At 62.5% G+C, this 17,807-nt stretch overlaps 1 protein-coding gene across 8 annotated transcripts in view; it reads left to right on the forward strand.

Annotated features, from left to right (window-relative positions):
• EIPR1 (EARP complex and GARP complex interacting protein 1) overlaps positions 1–14,695 on the forward strand; it is a 122,181-nt gene extending 107,486 nt beyond the window's left edge. For 5 of the 8 annotated variants that reach the window (XM_047845205.1, XM_047845206.1, XM_047845210.1 and 2 more), the window contains 5 exons: positions 6,669–6,785; positions 7,382–7,518; positions 10,609–10,776; positions 12,046–12,213; positions 14,216–14,695. In XM_047845205.1, coding sequence (XP_047701161.1) covers positions 6,669–6,785; positions 7,382–7,518; positions 10,609–10,776; positions 12,046–12,213; positions 14,216–14,390 — 765 coding nt within the window. In that variant the 3' untranslated portion in view covers positions 14,391–14,695. The remainder of the gene's footprint in view (positions 1–6,668; positions 6,786–7,381; positions 7,519–10,608; positions 10,777–12,045; positions 12,214–14,215) is intronic. The other 3 variants (XM_047845208.1, XM_047845207.1, XM_047845212.1) reach the window with 2 other exon arrangements.
• Positions 14,696–17,807: the final 3,112 nt, after the last annotated feature.

Here is a 17,807-nt window from a genome sequence, read left to right on the forward strand (position 1 = left end):
ACACACGGGAGGGTTGGAGAGGTCCCCAGACACCCACCACGTGGCTTCGAAGCCGTAACAGGGCTCACGAGGTGTTTCCACAAATCTTTGTCCCTCGCTAATTGTAAAGCAGTCCACGTTCATGTAAAGAAAGACACAGACCTTGGGGTCACAGAATTCGACTCCCTCACTTGACAGTTGAGAAAAGTAAGACCCAGGGAGCCAGGGGACGTCGTGGAGGCTGCAGGGTTTGAATGGCAGATTGGGGGCTGCGGTTGTGATGCCGCACGAAGTGTTTGCCGTGGCCCCGCGTGCGTGCCTCTGAGCCACGTTTGCGCCCCCCCCAGGGCCCGAGCCTCGGCGCCTGGCTGTCCCCACCGGCCCGTCGCGGTTTGTCTGCGAGGGCGGATGTGATGTTTGGAAACGGTCAAGATTTATTGGGAGGAAGGTCTTGTAAATAAGGTAGCTGCCCAGGCTTTGTAAAACTGGTCCGTGCAGCACAGGTTGCAAGTCTGGAAACTGGTTTTGTGGTGAGCCTCATACAAAGCAGTCCTACACAGATGAGAGCACTCGCTGCTTGCCTGCAGTCGGCGGGGCGGGCGGGGCTTCAGGCAGCGGTCACCGCGCTTTCTGTCTCCGGATACTTGTTTTTAGAAAAAAAAAGCCGTCTTCTTCAGGAAAACACGGGGCAAGTCGTTTCCTAAGTTGCGTATCTCATGTGGCATGATAGCTACACATGGCTTTGATTTTGTAAACGTCGGAGACAGCTAATATTCTTTAATCTTCCAGTTAGATCTTGGAAGAAATCGCCAAATACAGAGAGCTAGGCATCGGTGTCTGGCAAAGTGTTTGCTTCCCAGGTTCTCAAAAGCCTTCTTTCTAGTAAGAGCGGATGATAGAGGGGAGAGTATGTTGCACACACGGGTGTATTTAAGGGACGCAGCTGCTGCGGCCGGGGGAGCGAGGCGTGCGAGCCTCAGTGGTGCCAGGCGGTGAGCCCTGCTGCGCGGCCCGGGGCTGTCTGAAGAGGGGCACGTGGCCGGGCTTTGAATGCAGACGCACGGCCTCTGCCTTCCTGCACTTGGCCGCCCGGTGCTGGGGTCCGCAGTGGATGGCTGATGGAGTTTCGGTTCCCAGGCTGGCTTTGCTGTGATGGGCTGGGCCGGGCGTGGGCCGGCAGCCGTGCAGAAGGGAGCCCTGGCAGGCACGAGGCACACAAAGGACACGCTGAGGGCCGTGGCTCTGCGGGGTGGGGGTGGGGTCCAGGCAGCCTCCCGAGCTTGGGAGTCAGGTCCCTTTCCCGCCACCCACAGGTGACCTCGGGTGAGTTGCTTGGTTGCACTGGCCTCAGTGTCCCCATCTGTAAAGTGGGGACCGGTTTCCACACGTGTGAAGTGGCCCTTACGTGAGGACAGCAGGCCCCTCGGTGCCTGGCACACAGGCCTCGCTCGCCTGTTGGCCGCACGGTGGGGGTGGGGGTGGGGGTGGGGGCCGGATGAGCGTCTGGGTGAGTGGATGCGTACGGCGGCCGGAATACGCAGTGCTTAAACCTGGGCTGTGAACGAGAGTCGCTGACTAGGATCCCAGTGCGAAGGCCAGAGGTACAGGGAGAGAAACCGAGACGCCGAAAAGCAGTCTGTGTTGACTTGATAATTAAATTCCTCCCCTCAGAGCCAGCAGGGGGGATCACAACTCACACGTGAAGGGCGCGTGTGTGATCGCTGCACTGCTTCCGGGCTTTTGAGCCCACGTTACGTACAAGCTTCCCCCTCTGCAAAGAACGGCCTGTGATGAGATCTCTCTCTCCAGCGGATCGCCGGAGTCTGGTTGGCGCGACAGGAGCATTGGTTATGTTCTAGTCCGTCTTGGTCAGGAAATTGAAATCTGCGCTCACAACCTTGGCGGTGTCGAGTGTGGGGCTGAGGTCAAGCCTGCAGGTGTGGGAGCAGGACGCACGGTTTCCTCTGCAAAGAGAGCTCAGGTTTTAGAGCAGCAAAGGGGCAAAAGCCCTCGTAGTTCTGTTCTTCCTGCAAATAGAGTGCTGTTTGCAATACGCTAAAAATAACTTTAAAACGGCCTCAGATTCCCTCCCCGGTGCTGGCACCTAATACCTTGTGTGCATTTTCAAAGACAGGCTGGCTCTGGTTCCCAGGAGGCCAGCTCTGCAGAGCCTGGAACGCCTTCTCCCGGGGAACAGAGTCCCCGCAGCAGTGTGGGGCCCGTGCAGCCACCCCCGTGACCCTGGACAGCTTGGGGCGGAGGGGTGGCGGGATCCCGCTCTGCCTTCCTCAGGGCCCCTGTCCACACCAGCCTCGCGGCCAGCCCTGCTCTCCCACGCCTCTTCCACGTCTGAGGGCAGCCTGTTGAACCCGTTCCCGTCACCCCATCGACCCTGATGACTCACCCCACGCCTTCCGTCCACCCCTGAAGACAGACCAGGGCTCCGGGCATTGTCCGGGCCCTGGAGGCTCTCATTTAATTTCCATGGCCCTGCGGGGTGGGCTCCTGAATAGCTCTGTCTCATGGGAGAGTTACCAGAGGGAAGCCAGGCTCGAGGGGACCATGCCACTGGCCAGGTCGCTTGGAATCATAGCTGGGGCTCATGCCCAAAGCTGGGGCTGGAATTTCCGGCCTGAGAGAGGCAGGGGACACCCGATACTCAAAGGAATGCCCTGTTGGTGTCGTCTCAAACGGGCACTGTAGGCGTGCCAGCACGCGTTTGGCTGCAGGACAAAAGAAATGACTTAAAGACTAAGGGAGTTTGCTGGCTGATGTGACAAGGAACGTGGCTATAAAGCAGCTCTGGGTTTGTCAGTCCAGTGTCTCAATAGCATCAGGACCCAGCCACTTGGCACGCTTCTCTTGTGCTGCAGTCACACGGTGCTGCTTTCTCCCGTCACGCTTGCAAGGTGACTGCGGTGGCTCCAGCCATCGCATCCAGACTCCTACATCATCCACAAAGAGCAGACTTCTTGCCTGGATCCTGTTTGTAAGGAAAGCCCTTCCTGGACGTCCCTCTTTCCTGTCTTCAGACACCGCCACGTGTGCCTGGCGAAACCAGTCGCCGGCAGGGACACAAGCCCGTCATGTGTGCCTTAGAGCAGCCCCCCAGTCCCCGGGGCGGGGAGGGGCCGCAGCCCTGCCATTGCGTCCCTTGCCTCCCCTCCTTCCCTTTCTCAGCCACTCGCCCGGCATCTCGGGCGGTGGCCCGCACGTGCCTCTTGTCTGCTGTGATCCTTCCGCCGAGCCCGGCGCCTTGTCAGCCCGGGGTCTGGGCACAGACAGTGCGGCTGTTGTGTCTGGAAACGCTTTGCCGGCTCTTCTTTGTGCCCACGTGGCCGCTCACGGCAGCGCAAGTCGCAGAGTTTTGTTCGCCAGACTTGTGTTTTGTTCACACGCTGGGGCGGGTTCCGTCTGTGAAGAGAGGTGTGGGGGGCGGCTCTAGTCCCTCCCTCTGGAGCAGGAGGCTCGGGACGGGGTCGTTGTTGTGAGTGTTGAAGAGCGGGGTGCCGCATGAACGGCACTCTGGGGTTCCTGCACAGCTCTGTCTCCGTGTCACCAGGAAGCCTAAGCGTGTGCTCGGTCAGCCTTAGAACCTGCACGGCGAGGTCTCCTTCCGGCGGTCTTGCAGAGGGACCTCGGGCACGGCGTTCCCGCTGCCCCGGGCGGATCGTGCGCTAGGGAGCGCCCAGGTCCTGTTCCTGCCCCACCGCTGTGTGAGACACGGGGCGTCGCCCACCCTCTCTGGTCTCAGATTTCCCGGCTTGACGTCAGGGGGCTAGACTGGCCCATCGCTCATGGTCTCCCCCTCCTCTGGCAGGCGCTCGTGTCCCTTATCTCTAACAAATGACCGGGAACGTGGCTGCCTCCCGCAGCCCCCACCTGGCACGACAGTTTCTGTGTGACCGTCAGGGACCTGGAGGCCGGACGCCCCTGGCGTCTCTCAGGGGCCGCGTGCAGGAGTCAGTGTCTGGGTCTCATCAGAGGACTCGACTGGGGATGGGGGGGGTTGTGCCCCAAGCTCAGGATACCGTTGGCCTGGGGCCTCGGTTCCCTGCACGCGGGCCTCTGAGTGTGGCCGCCAGCCTCATCGAAGCCAGTGGGGCAGTGGGGAACCTCACATGGTGTAGGACGCCCCTCGGCACAGAGGGCTCTGTTGGTTTGAAGGCCGATACCTAGGGAGGGTCCTGCCCGCCATGGGCTGTCCAGCCTCCTGCCCTCAGGCCATTGGGCTGACCTTCCACGGACCCTGCCCACTCAGCCTACACCGCCTCCCCTCTGCCCTTTGTCCGGTCAGGATGTGTATGTTTCCCGTCTCTGCCTCACTGTGCCTGCCTCCCTCTGCTTTCACCGATTTGAGGTGTGTGCGGCCCCAGAGGCCATCCCGGGTCCTCACCGTGCCCGGCCTGGCCCCTCCAGCTGGCCCAGCGCTGTTTCCTCTGGGATGTCCGGATTTCCGTTGTAATCTCTCATCCTGGCCGTGCCACGGGCTGGCTGGGGTTTCCTTGCAGTTATTAACACATCTGTACCTGGGTTTCCTCATCTGGGACGTGGGTCTGTTAGCATGTACGTCGTGCGGCTGCAGTGACCTCACCAGGACAGGACCGCGCGGTAGCCGATAACCAGTTAGCGTTCCCACCGGAGCGAGCCTCACGTGGAGCGCTCACCTCTGCAGCAGGGGGGTGTGGTGTGGGCCGGGTCACCGACCCTCTGTCCACCTGTCCCTCTGCCGTACTCGGCGTGGCCGGGGCCACTCGATGTGCTTGCTGACGGCCGCACCGCTGGTTGCTGGTTGGTTGATGGATTAATTACCAGCTGCCTTCAGAAAGCTGGAAGAGTCCGGAAGCTGGAGGCCGGAGGCTGGTTCTGTGGAGTGAACTTTGCAAGCAGACGGTGCTCGTTAGTTTTGCCGATTTAACCTCTCCGAGTGGCCCTGATGGAATCAGAAGGGACACGAGTGCCGAGGGCTTGGTGACGAGGCTCAAGGGTCATCCGTGTCCAGGGCGATGCGGTGACGCTTCCCCACCAGCCTGTGGGCAAGTCCCCCTGTCGAACGTACATCCCCTTCTTCTGAAGGTGTGACCTCGCGTCTTCACCTTTCTGAAGCCTGCGGTGACGAGCCAGTCTGTGTGACAGAGAACCAGGGAGCTGTGTGTTGACTTCACTGTCCTGCTTGCTGATCTGATCTAACCCATCCCCGGCAATGTGGAATAGCACCCGGAGAAATCTTGTTTGGTTGGTTTGTTTTTTCCCTAAAGGAGAAACTGTGAGCATACTTCTTAGCCAGTGCCGGGAGTGCGGCGGTTGAAACCGGCTGGCCCGGCTGAAGCCCCCACGGGTCTCTGGCGCCTGGTGTGGAACCCTAGCGTCCAGGCCGCGATGCCCCCTGCGAAGCGGGCACCTGTCTTCGCCTCCCGCCTCGTTCTTACTCACGATCCTCCGTGGCGTGGCGTCTAGGTCCCCGTCTTGAATCGCCCGCCACCGTTCTGTGTCGTCTGTGGCTTGGTGGGGGTGGCCTGCGTGCCCTGCAGGGTCCCCTGGAGGCTCTGTGCGGGGCCACCTCCCACAGACCCTCAGGCCTCGCGTTCCCAGGGGCCCCGGCGCCCCGGCTGCTGAGACGGCCCGAGAGGAGCCGCGAGGTCTGGTGCCAGAGCAGGAAGGGCAGAGCCCCGCCCCTTTGGCTAAGTGCGCCGTCTGTTGTCCCCATGTGGTCCGCGTGTCCTTGTCTCCCCACCTGCTTGGCCGCCGCCCACTGGTCCTGGTGGCACCTGACGGACTGGGCCGGGCCACGTCCCTCCCCAGGAATTTCTCAGAGAGTCTCAGGGTCGGCCTGGTCTTCTGTGGGTGTCTGCTCTGGGTGCCGCTGCCCCTGCCTGAGGGCTGGAGGGAGCCAGAGCAGCTCAGAGCGGGTGCGGACAGGCACAGGGGTGAGGGGTGAGGGGCTCTGGTGTGAGTCCCCACGGATGCTGTTCCCGACGTCGCCCTGAGACGCCCCGGGTCCCGGCTCAGCCAAGGCCTCCTGTTCCCAGGACCGCTCTGCCCCTGGTGACCCCTCGCCTGACCTTGCTCTTCCGCCTGTGGCCCCAAGCCGCTGCCCTCGGTGTCCCTTCACGGCCCCCAAGAACTCCCGGCACACATGTGGGTCTGCGTCCACTGGACCAGCAGTGGTCAGCCTGGGAAAGCCTTGCGTTCATTCTCCATGTTCTCCCGTCGTGAGCTCGTCTGGCCTCGGCCTCTGTCCCCAGCCACTCCCCCTGTCATTTCTGGGCACACCCCGGGCCTCCTTGGGAGATGGCTGCCCCCTGGGTGCTGTCCCGCCCTCCGGCCGCATGACTGTGGTCCTGCTGTCCCCAGAGCGCCGGGCTGGTCGTGGCTCTGCTTTGTGCATGCCTCGCCAGCACTGTGTCCCCGTGAGTAGGACAGTCACAGTACCTATTTATTTTATTTTTTTAAAATTTTTTTTCAAGTTTATTTATTTTGAGAGAGAGGCAGAGAGAGCACAAGTGGGGGGCGGAGAGAGAGGGTGAGAGAGCATCCCAGGCAGGCTCCGTGCTGTCAGCCAGAGCCGGACTCGGGGCTCGAACTCGTGGACCGTGAGATCATGAGCTGAGATCAAGAGTCGGATGCTCAACCAACCGAGCCACCCAGGTGCCCCCTCCCCCTTTTTTAAATTTTTGTTTTTTTCACAGTACCTATCTCTTGCCTGGAACGGAAGTGACCCTTTAACTTTGTGCCAAGAGAGGATCAATAGGTTGCACTTGCTGCCCATGAAGGCGGAACAGAGACCTCACCTGGGGTGTTGTAAGGCAAAGGCCCAGCTTTGCCAAGGAGAGGGCTTGGGGGTGGGCGGGGGCCAGGCCCGGAGCAGCTGGGTGGGGGCGAGGGAAGGCCTCCCCTAAACCCGGGAGGCGCATGGTAGTGGTGGCGGCTTGGGGGCCTGCGGGGAGCACGGGCACTGACCGCCCGGCTGTGCCCGGGGGGACATCGTGCCCGTGTACTGTCTTAGAGACGCCCCTGCTGTCCCGACTCAGGACGCAGCGGGCACTGGGCGCCGGGGCGCGTGTGCCTGGAGCAGCCGTGCGGACCTCGCCGGCCGGGATGTGGCTGAGTGGCTGGGCGGTGCTGCCTTCGGGCTGGAGCAGGCCAGCCCGGCACACCCTGGCAGGTCTCATTCAGCATGGGGGCTGTTCATATGCTTTCTATTTTTGCCGTGCTCCGTTTTATAGCTTTTTCCAAATAAGGTTCAAACGTTTTTGCCTTTTAAGGGGAGGTGACAAAGACAGAACTCCCTAGTTATTTTCCATAACGTCCCGTGCGTGCAGGATGTCCTCTCAAGCTTTGTGAAAAAAGGTTCACGTTACTGTTTTTCTCTTCTTCCCTTGGAACACCACCCAATTCCCAGCTGGCCGGTTCGGCGTCCCTGGAAGGGAAGGGACAGCTGAAGTTCACCTCGGGACGGTGGAGCCCTCACCACACCTGTACCCAGGTGGCCACCGCGAATGACACGACCATCCGAGGGTGGGACACGCGGAGCATGAGGTCAGTGGCTGTTGTGACTCGTGGGTGTGCCCTGGGCCCTGCCCCCTCTCCCCACCCCTCCTCATCCACGAGGGGGCGACTCTGAGTCCGGCGTATTTGGGTCACACAGCGTGTGCGTATGCGTGCTTGTGTGCACGTGCGCTTGTGTGTGTGCACGTGTGCCCTTGTGCTGTGTGCGCTCTTGGTTTTGCGGGAGGCCGTAGCCCTCGCTTTGTCTCTCTGCCCCGCCTGGAGCTGGCAGACCCAGCACAGTGGACGGGGTTCCTCAGCTGTTACTGTTCCGTGTGGACGTCCCTTGACTGGTGGCAGTTTGCACGGAAAACGAGGACTGGGCTTGTGTAGCTCCTCGCCAGGGGCAGGGTGGCCGCTGGGCTCCTGGTCCCCGTGATTAGCGAGCACACGGTGACAGGTGCAGCCCCAGGTTCAGTGTGGGGAGGTGCCTGTGACCGTGTCTGTGCCTTTAAGACACACGCCTCCCGGGTAACCGACTTTGTCATTTAAGTCATTATGCGCCACAGCCAGTGGTTCTAATGGAACAAATAAGAGTGATTTTTCTGTTCCAGGTGTGGTTTGATAGGCAGAGGAGTGATGGGGTGCACATCTGTTGCCGTGGCAATGGGAGCCGTGCAATCGTTCTTAAGATACAGTTTACCCCTCAGCACACCGTCATTTATCACCGAGGCGCAAATAGCTTGTGTTGCCTTCAAGGGTGGGGCACAACTTTGAATGTAGTTCTGCGGCCCCTCCGGAAACTCGGGGGCCAATAAATAATCAATTGCCACTTCCTCGGGGTGTGAATATTGCTTGAAGCCGGAAGCTGGAAGCCGAGGACCACGGGCCTGAAGGACGTGCCGCCTGAAACCCGTCTCTGTGGGTCCCGTGGCCTCCTCGTCCTCTGTTTTCACTCTTCCTTCAAGGGCGGGAAGAACGACAGTCTCTGGAGACCAGAAACTCCGTGGCTGCTGTTGGAGAGCCCGGACAGAGAGCAGACGGGGTGTGGGTGGCGGTGCCCCGTGGGAACCCCCTCGCCCCAGTCTTCTCCGGGGACGAGCCCCGCGCCGTGCTGACTCAGTACTCTTTCTGCCGACGGCTCTGGTGTTCGCCTAGCCGGGGTGCTTTTGATGTTGTTTTTGGAACATACTGTGCTTTCGTGCCAAAATCCCTGCCACCAGGGCACACGGAAAACCCTCCGTCAGGGCTCCGCGCATGTGTGGCTGTCCCCGCAGCGCCCTAGGACCTGCCACGGTGGTACTTTCATACATTTGCCGGTTGCACGTGGAAGGTCTTCGGGGTGGGCTGTCTTCTTTTAGGAAAAAACATTCGGGTGTTGGAAAGGTGCAGGATACAGGAACCGTTTCAAGGTTTAAAGTGGTTTAGGGCCGGCAGGCCCAGCGTGGGAGTACATGGAAGGGAATGACTTTCCCCACCTCGAGGGCGCGGGAACGCATGGCTGTCAGATGCGCAAGGAGATCCCACCCGCCGGCTCACCAGCGAGGAAGCCAAGGAAGCCGGGGGACTGGGGATGGGGCGTGGTCGCAGGGGAGGCCCGGTCACAGCCAAGCGGGGATGCGCTGAGAGCACCGTGGCGGCGGTGACCTCGCCGCGTCCATGTGGTTTCAGCCACCCTGCAGCCTCCCTGGATGCCCTGCCCCTCGCCTTTGGGTTTCTGACATCAGAAGGACTCCTCGTGTGGATGGAATGTTCTCATTTCCCAGCCTGGGAGGAGCAGCTTGGAGCGGTGGAAGTCAGGTTTCCGTTGGGTCTGTGCATACACGTGTGTGTGTATGCACGTGAGTGTGTGCCCGCGTGTCTGCACGTACAGATGTGTGTGCGTGTGCACACGAGTGGATGCACCTGTGTATGTGTGTACACGTGCGTGCATGTCAGTGCACGCACACTGTGGACGCACGTGTGTGCAGATGTGTGGGTGCCCGCGTGTCTGCGTGTACATATGTGTGTGCGTGTGCACACGAGTGGATGCACCTGTGTATGTGTGTACACGTGCGTGCATGTCAGTACACGCACACTGTGGACGCACGTGTGTGCAGATGTGGGTGCACGCGTGTCTGCGTGTACGGATGTGTGTGCGTGTGCACACGAGTGGATGCACCTGTGTATGTACACATGCGTGCATGTCAGTGCACACACACTGTGGACGCACGTGTGTGCAGATGTGTGGGTGCCCGCGTGTCTGCGTGTACGGATGTGTGTGCGTGTGCACACGAGTGGATGCACCTGTGTATGTGTGTACACGTGCGTGCATGTCAGTGCACACACACTGTGGACGCACGTGTGTGCAGATGTGGGTGCACGCATGTCTGCGTGTACGGATGTGTGTGCGTGTGCACACGAGTGGATGCACCTGTGTATGTGTGTACATGTGCGTGCATGTCAGTGCACACACACTGTGGATGCACGTGTGTGCAGATGTGTGCCCACGCGTGGGTGCACGCGTGTATGGATGTGTGTGCGTGCGCGTGCCGCGTGACCGAAGTGAAAAGCGCCCGTGTCTCCTGTGTTGCGCTGGGCCGTGGTGGAGGTGCCCCTGGCGTCAGTGCCACGAGGGGCCGTGAGCGGATGAGGGACAGCCCGGCCACAACAGGCCCTGTCTCCGTCACGGCTCTTTATGCTTTTCCAGTTTTTTCTTCCGTGCCCGTGTCTGTGTCTCCCGCCACCAGCACCGCTGTGCTCCCGCTCTGCCGCCGACCTGTTCCTTTTCTCTCTCTGTGTCCTTCCAGAACTCGGTCGGCTCTCCCTCCTGCCTCAGTCTGTCCCCGCTCCTCGGGGCAGGGACAGCCCCTGTGACTCGCTCTCGTTCCCGAGGTGCTAGGTCACCTTTGTGACGGTTGTGAACCAGTGTCCCTTCCTCAGCTCGGGGGGAATCGCAGGTGTGCTTCTGAGGAAGCCTCGGCCTGGGCTCCGCCGGGAGAGGCGCTGAGCGGGGAGCCCCGGCCTGCAGGCCCGTGGCGGGACCCGCGGTCCCTGGAGGCTGGCCCTCCATATGGGGGAACGGGAGGCGGTGCGAGTCCGCGGAGTGGAGTTTTCATGCCCGCGTCGCATTCCGTGTGCGCCCCCCACTTTCTCCCACAGTCAGATCTACTGCATAGAGAACGCCCACGGACAGCTGGTGCGGGACCTGGACTTCAACCCCAACAAGCAGTACTACCTCGCCAGCTGCGGGGACGACTGCAGGGTCAAGTTCTGGGACACCCGAAATGTCACCGAGCCCGTGAAGACCCTGGAGGAGCACTCGCACTGGTAGGGACTGGCTGGGGCGGGGCGGGGCGGGGCGGGGGCTAGAGATCCGGCTGCCGGGTACTCTCCCGTTTGGAAAGGCCGCTGTGAACCGCTCAGTCGACCCGGTTTTACTTTTCCTAAAGAAACACTCATCCCGGATCCCAACGTTTGGGATTTATCAACGTAGGCAAAGAAGGAAAACGTTTCGTCTGTGTTCTGTGAAAGGAGAGCCAGTTGAGACACGCAAACACAGCGTGCGTCGCTGTTCATGCGTGTTGTTTGCGGTGCTGGGAAGCTGCAAACGGCCCGAATGCCCATCAGGAGGCGGCCGGTTAGTCTGGCCGGTGGGGGCTGTGCAGCAGGCGAGGCCAGGAGAAGAGCTGTGTGTGCGGGCGCGAGGGTCCCCGACAGTCGTTCCCGAGGCGTTTAGCGTTTACCGTGTGTCTGGTACTTTGTGAGCGCTGAGAGAGCAGCTCCAGGCCAACGTGCGTGCCGTGAGCTAGTTTTCATTCCAGCGAGGCGTGTGTGTGTTTGTACACGTAACTGCCTGTGTGAGTGTGACTGTCTACGTGTGTGCACGCTTGTGTGTTCACGTATGTGCGTGTGTGCGCATATGTTCTTGTGTGTGCACGCTTGTGTGGACATATGCCTCTATACTTCATGTGTGTGTGTGCCCTTGTGTGTATATGTGTGCGTGTGTGTGTGCATGTATGTGGAAGAAACGTCTAGAAGAACGGGATTGCTGTCAGGTGTCCTTCCTCAGGCCAGGGTGGGCAGGTCACAGGAGAGTTGGCTTCTCATGGTCTATATCTGAGTTCTTTGAATTACTTTCCAGAAGCCACGTTTCTGCAGTCAGAAAATTAAAAACCCGAATGCTGGAGTAGAGTTCGCCAAAGTCGGTGAGCAGCTGTGATTGCTGTGGTCGAGGGGACGCCTGTCCTCCGGCTCGGCTCACCGAGCTCCCTGGGCGGGCACGTTGGTGGCGCAGACCCAGAGCACGCTCGTGGCCCCGTGGCAGCGGTTTGTGGACGTTGCCCTGGGGTCTGGCTGACCTGCCCTCTGCTTCCGGCGCAGCCCTTGAGCTTAGGCTTTTGGGTGCTTCCGTTCGGTCCCGTGTCTGTTTTCCGGGACTTCAGAGAAGGTTTGGGAGAAACTCGCAGTGAGCCCAGCCGTCTGCTGGGACCTTCCTAACGCTGCACCATGCAGTCTGGGGTCGGCCGCCTGACGACCCCGCCGTGACCCCTTCCGGGAAGGTCCGAGTGCTGCTAGACCCGCCTCCTTGCCTCGCAGGGTGTGGAGCGTCCGCTACAACCACTCGCACGACCAGCTCGTGCTCACGGGCAGCAGCGACAGCAGGGTCATCCTGTCCAACATGGTGTCCATCTCCTCCGAGCCCTTCGGCCACCTGGTGGACGACGACGACCTGAGTGACCAGGAGGAGCGCCGTCCGGAGGAGAAGTAAGGGCACAGGCTCCCTATGGCGCGGGGCTTCCTCTGCCCGACCGCCGCGCAGTCCGGGTGGCTCGTGGCGGAGGCGTCCGGCGGGTGGTCGGGGAGGGTCTTGCCACTGCCCGCTCGCGGGTCACAGTTCTGGAGGATGTCGGCACCCGCCGTGGGGGAGTCGGAGTCGGGTCACGTTGGCTGATGTCTCCTCGCGTGGGTCCTAGAGGAGATCTTTCCAGTGTCTTTCCGTCTCCTGACGGCCGTCACCAGTCTTTAAGCGTGCTCTCCGGCCTCGATCCCTCCGCCGTCCCCGTGAGCGAGAGATCGCCGTCGGCGTCCCCTCCGCTGGCGTGGATTTGAGACGTGTGGCTCAGTTGGTGGCAGCGGCCCTCGCCGCGGCGGGCGTGGACTCCAGGCCGGCGCTCTCAGCCCCGACCCCCAGCCGTTCCCCTGTCCTGCTTCAGCCCGAGGTTGCACACGGAGTGTGGTCAACCTTGATTCCCCTTGTAACAGTCGCACTTCCTGGTTGCACGTTTCCAAAACACTCCTTCCTGTGCTGTTCTCCAGTCCTGACCGCACCTGCTCAGACCGGGGCTCGTGCTCCCGAGAGCGGCCCGGCTCCTGGGGGCTCGGGGCTCGCGCGGGTCGCGCTCCTGGTTAGTGCCGAGCAGGGGTGCCCCGGCCCCAGGCTCGAGTCGGAGCCTCCGGCTGTGAGCGGAGTGCGGCTGCGGCTTCTGTCAGCCGCGTGGAGCGTAACAGAGGACATTTCTTGTTCGAGGAGACTGTTGTCCGTGCGGGGAGCTGCCTGCAGAGGTCCCGTGTCCCGGTTCCCGGGGGGGACGGTGTGGAGTGGGCCCCGTCGAGCCCTGCCGTGAAGTAGGGCCGGCCCTTCTGTTGTGAGGTCCTTGACCGCTCGGTCGTCCGAATTCTTCCTGCAGCTACCTGAGCTCGGCCTAACTTCACTTGAGACCAGACCTCGGTGCTTGGGGCCTCTCCCACCTTTGTCTGTCTCGTGGCTGCGGGTGTTCTCTGTTCAGGCACGTGGAGCCGCACTATGGGGACGCAGGAGCGGTCGCTTGGGGCAAGGACCGGCCGACCGCGGTGCCGCTGGCTTTGGCGCCCCTCGCCGGGACAGCTGTGCCGGTGCCGGTGGGACTCACGGCGTGCTGCCCTCCACTCGGGCGGCTGCGGAGAAGCGCCTGAGCGGGGAGGCCGGCAGACGTGGGGACATCATCCCCAGGGTCCCCAAGCCTTCCTGCTCCCGTGGTCCGTCCGCGTGGCTCACTGAATTCAGGAGAACAGAATCCCCAGGAGCGTTTTCCTGCGGCGGGTGTAACACGCCCCGCTGGGGCACGGCGGGTCGGCATCGCCGGATGGCCGGCAGGGCTGCCGCGTGAGCGGGCCGGTTGAGGGGGTGGGGGGAGTCACGCAGAGCTGGATGCTGCTCGCTGGGGAGCGGCACCCTGCAGCGTCCAGGAGCGCGGGGTGCCGTCCGAGTAGACGCTTCCCGCGAGACGGGAAGAGAAGCGCCTGAGGGGCCCCTCCGAGTGGAGAGCGTGCGGAGTCCTGTCATCGTGGGCACGCGGGGTCTGCGCTCCCCACGCGTGTAGCGTGTCCGGTCAGGGTTCCTGAGAAGGAGAGCCGCCACCCCGCTTCAGAGGGCGGTGACATGCAACCCCGGCCGAGGGCGTTGCAAAGCCACACCGGCCAGCTGGGAAGGAGCCATGCCGGCAGTCCCCAGGGTCCTTTCTGCTTCTCGTCACCCTTCGCTCAGCCCTCACGGTTGTTTCCTGGCCACCGTCCCCTGAACCGTGGCCCCTCGTAGACTCCCCGGCACCTGCTGTCCCACAGCCAGAAAAAAGAGTGTCCCCGGGCTTAGTGCTGATTCCGTCCGCCTCCGCGGGGGGCCCGCTCCTCACGGCCGGGTGAGGGTCTCTGTGCTCCGGGAGGAGCGGCCCCGCCGGCCCCCGCAGGACGCGCCCCCGCCTCGCTCATGCGTGTCCCTGGTGCCTTGCAGGAGCCAGGAGCCCCCGCAGGACAGCGTCATCGCGACCTACGAGGAGCACGAGGACAGCGTGTACGCCGTGGACTGGTCGTCCGCCGACCCCTGGCTGTTCGCCTCCCTGAGCTACGACGGGAGGCTCGTCATCAACCGGGTGCCCAGGGCCCTGAAGTACCACATACTGCTGTAGCGCGTCCCCGGCCGTCCTCGGCCGGCTCTCCCACCCCCGCGTCTGTTTGGAGGCGGCTGTCCCCACAGGCTGCTCGCCGGGAACCGGCCTCACCTGCGTTCGCGGCGGGAGCCCCCGCGGCTGTGCAGCCGGGCCTCGGCGAGGGGCCCCGTCTCTGGGGATGGCGCCAGGACGTGCTGCCCGTCGGTCGCCGTCGGCCTTCTCTGGTCTCTTCGAGGGTGCTGGGAGGGTCACTGAAAGAAAATGGTATCTGTTTCCGTAACACTGACTCCCGTTTCTCTTGAGATTAAAAGCAAAATGAGCAAGGCGCGTGGCCCGGGCTTCTGGCTCATTCTTCAGGAACCCTGCCCTGCGTGGCCCTGTCACCTGCTCTCTGCTCATTTCCTCTGGGCCTGACCTGTCCGTGTGCGGACCGTGGTGTCTGCGTGGCCAGCTGGGGGCGCTGACCGTGGCCGGGAGTGAGTGTCTCCCGTCAGCCTTGGCCGCCCATCCCGGGTCCTGCCCACGTGGTGCCGATGGCACCGGGGGAGGCAACTTCTTGTCCCCCAAAGCCACACGCCTGCCCTCGTGAAATCCCATGCCATGGTGCTGACCCCCACTCCTCGGTGAGGCGGACACGGGACGTGTGGACTCGTGCCCGGTCCCCCGCCGTGGGCCCACGGGTCTGTGCTGCCCCCGGGTCGTGAGCGCTGGCTGGGAGGCGTGCAGCCCACCCTGCCCCTGCATAAGTGCTTGGGGGGGGGGTGGGACACGAGGAGACAGGCCCCCATTTTCCGAAAGCACAGGAGATCCGCCACGTGTGTGTGAGTCCTTCAGCCAGAATGAGAAGGCCCATCAGAGCTGCCCCGACGTCCCCCTCCAGGTTCTGGCCGCGGCGGGTCCGGGCCAGGAGGGTAACCTCGCTGCTGCTGCTTCTGCGTAGTGTGCCTGCCCCTCCGTGCGGCCCTCAGGGTGCCGTGCACCCGCTTCCCGGGCGAGACCGTGTTTGCTGAGAGAGGCCGGCCGAGCCGCCCGTTGGATCAGGGACCAGAGCTCTCTGGACTCAAGAGGACACGTGGGCCCCTTGCCACGTGGTGCTGACCGAGGTGGCGTCGAGATACCGGGAGGGGGTCAGTTTCTGGATGGACCTACAGTGGGGCCGTCAGTTTGCTTTGCTGACAGATTACAAGTAGGTGAGAGGCCAGGACAAGAGTCACGGAGGGCCCAGCGTTTGGTCAGAGCGGCCAGGACGGTTGCCGGGACAGGAAAGACCCGGAGAGGAGCAGGGTGGGGGTCAGAGATGGGAGCCACCTGCCGACTGCGATCTGTTAGCGCGAGACGCCCGTGGAGCCCAGCGGCCATGCCCACGGGCATTTGGATACTTGAGCCGAGCTTCTGGAGGGGTCCGGGCTGGCTGCGTGGGGAGCGGAGTCTGTTGTCGTGGCGGCCGCCCCGGGGCACCCGCCGTCGGGTTGGGATGGGGAAGACCAGGGCCGAGCCCCACGTGGAGCCGGGGGCCAGGGGCCCACGGGGGAGGGAGGGGAGCACTGGGGGAGGTGCATGCGACCCAGCCCGTGGCACGTCACGGAGGCCAAGTGAAGCGGGGGAGGGCCCGCCGTCAGGTGCCGGGGGCACGCGGGGCACGGCGGCCCGGCGGCCTGGAGGGCCCTTGTGCTCTCGCACAGCTGCGGGGTCTGGAATGGGGGTCTTGCTTCCCTGGGTTCTTCCATCCCGTGTCTCTGTGGAGACCGCAAACGCCCGGACGCCGATCTTGTGTCTGAAGATAAAATACTCATCGGACACGTGGATGGACGCTTGAAATACCACTTTGATTACACGTCGAGTTTTTGTGGCATTTGTGACAAATGCAAACTCTCAACTCCCTTAAAGCGTCGGAAGCCAGAGCTGAGTCAGTTGTGGGGTGGGGGTGGGGGTCTCGGGCATTAACAGCAGTAAATACGAGACGAGACCCATTCACTCAGTCCCTAAGCTGACATCTGCCTCTGTTAGCTTCTGTGACATCCTTTTGTCTAACACAAGAGAACTGGGAAAGCCATCCAGAACCCCCAGGGGTCAGAGCTGGTCCCCGATCCCCCACGCGGTGAAACCATTCTGCACTTTGCGGCCGCAGGAAATGATGGCGAGGTGATCGGCTGGTGTCCGTTGAGTCCTGGTGGCTTCACAGGGACGCGGCCTGCAAGCTGTGACCCGAAACGCCACCTCATAGGTAGGAGCACCTCGAGAGTGGCGATTCAATCAATCAATCAATCAGTCAGTCCACTAACCCTCGATCACCGGGCTCTGACCCCAGCCTGCTTGTCCGCTGGTGTCCCGCATCTCTGCATTCGGGGGCGTCCTGTGTCAGCCTCCCTGTCGGGCTGCATGACCTCTTCTTGAACACGCTTTTCCTTCTGCATCTGGCAAAACCAGCCCCAGTGTCCCCCTTCCGGAGGCCTCCCTGACCTCCGCAGAATCAAGCCGACGTGGCTCCTTGGAGCCTTTGCAGGAGGGAGGAAAGTGCCCTGTTTCTGCCAGTGTTGGGCCCCCTGCCAGCGATCGGGTGGTGGGTGGGCCTGCCGCTCCCCCGGCTCATAGGCGTCCAGGTTGAGTATTGCATTACTGGCTTGGTGCTCCCAGCCCTCTGCAGACCCCGGCCCCTCCCAGCGGTCCTGGCCCTCCTGTCACCTGCAGTGCAAGGAAACCGGGCCGGGTGCTGGGCTCCCCACACCCCGTCTCACACGCCTCTCCCCGGCCTGTATGGAAAGAGTTATGGTGGCACATGTGGCCGTGTGGCCTTGTCCATCCAATCCAGCAAGGGTGTATTGAGCTGCTGCGTGAGGCACAGCCCTGGGGACGGGAGGAAGGACCAGCAGGGGTGCGGCCCCTGCCGCCAGCTGTGCGCACACCCGAGGGCTGCGCTGGGGCCACGGCCGCCCCCCAGGTTGCACCAGACGTGTGGTGAGTGGGAACGTGCCCTCGAGCAGGGAGAGGAGAGGGCCTGCGGTGGCTCAGCCCCGGGGAGGCTGGCAAGCAGGTGAGAGAAGTGGAAACTTGTAGCCAGAGAAGCAGGTGCCTGTCGGCCCGGGAGGCTGCTGTGCAGAAGCGGAGGGGGTGGGGTGGGCCGGGGAGGGGAGCAGGGGCGCCCCAGCGGCACCCCTGCTGGCAGGCTGTGGGCGGGGAGTGGTGTGGGTTCAGTCGGTTGAGCGACCGACTGGTGGTTCTGGGTCAGGTCACCGTGGTGTGTCGGGCCCTGTGTTGACGGTGCCGAGAGAGCTTGGGGTTCTCTGCCCCTCCCCAGCTGGCGCACACGCGTGCTCTCTCTCTCTCAAAAGATAAGTAAACTTAAAAAACATCACCGAAAGGAGGTGCAGCCATGCCTTCCTTATTAGCCCCGCCCCTCTGGAGGTCGGAAAGCGTTTCCGCAGGTGTCCTTGCTGT

This window comes from Prionailurus viverrinus, unplaced genomic scaffold, assembly GCF_022837055.1.
Source record: "Prionailurus viverrinus isolate Anna unplaced genomic scaffold, UM_Priviv_1.0 scaffold_33, whole genome shotgun sequence".
In the NCBI taxonomy this organism is placed as follows: domain Eukaryota; kingdom Metazoa; phylum Chordata; class Mammalia; order Carnivora; family Felidae; genus Prionailurus; species Prionailurus viverrinus.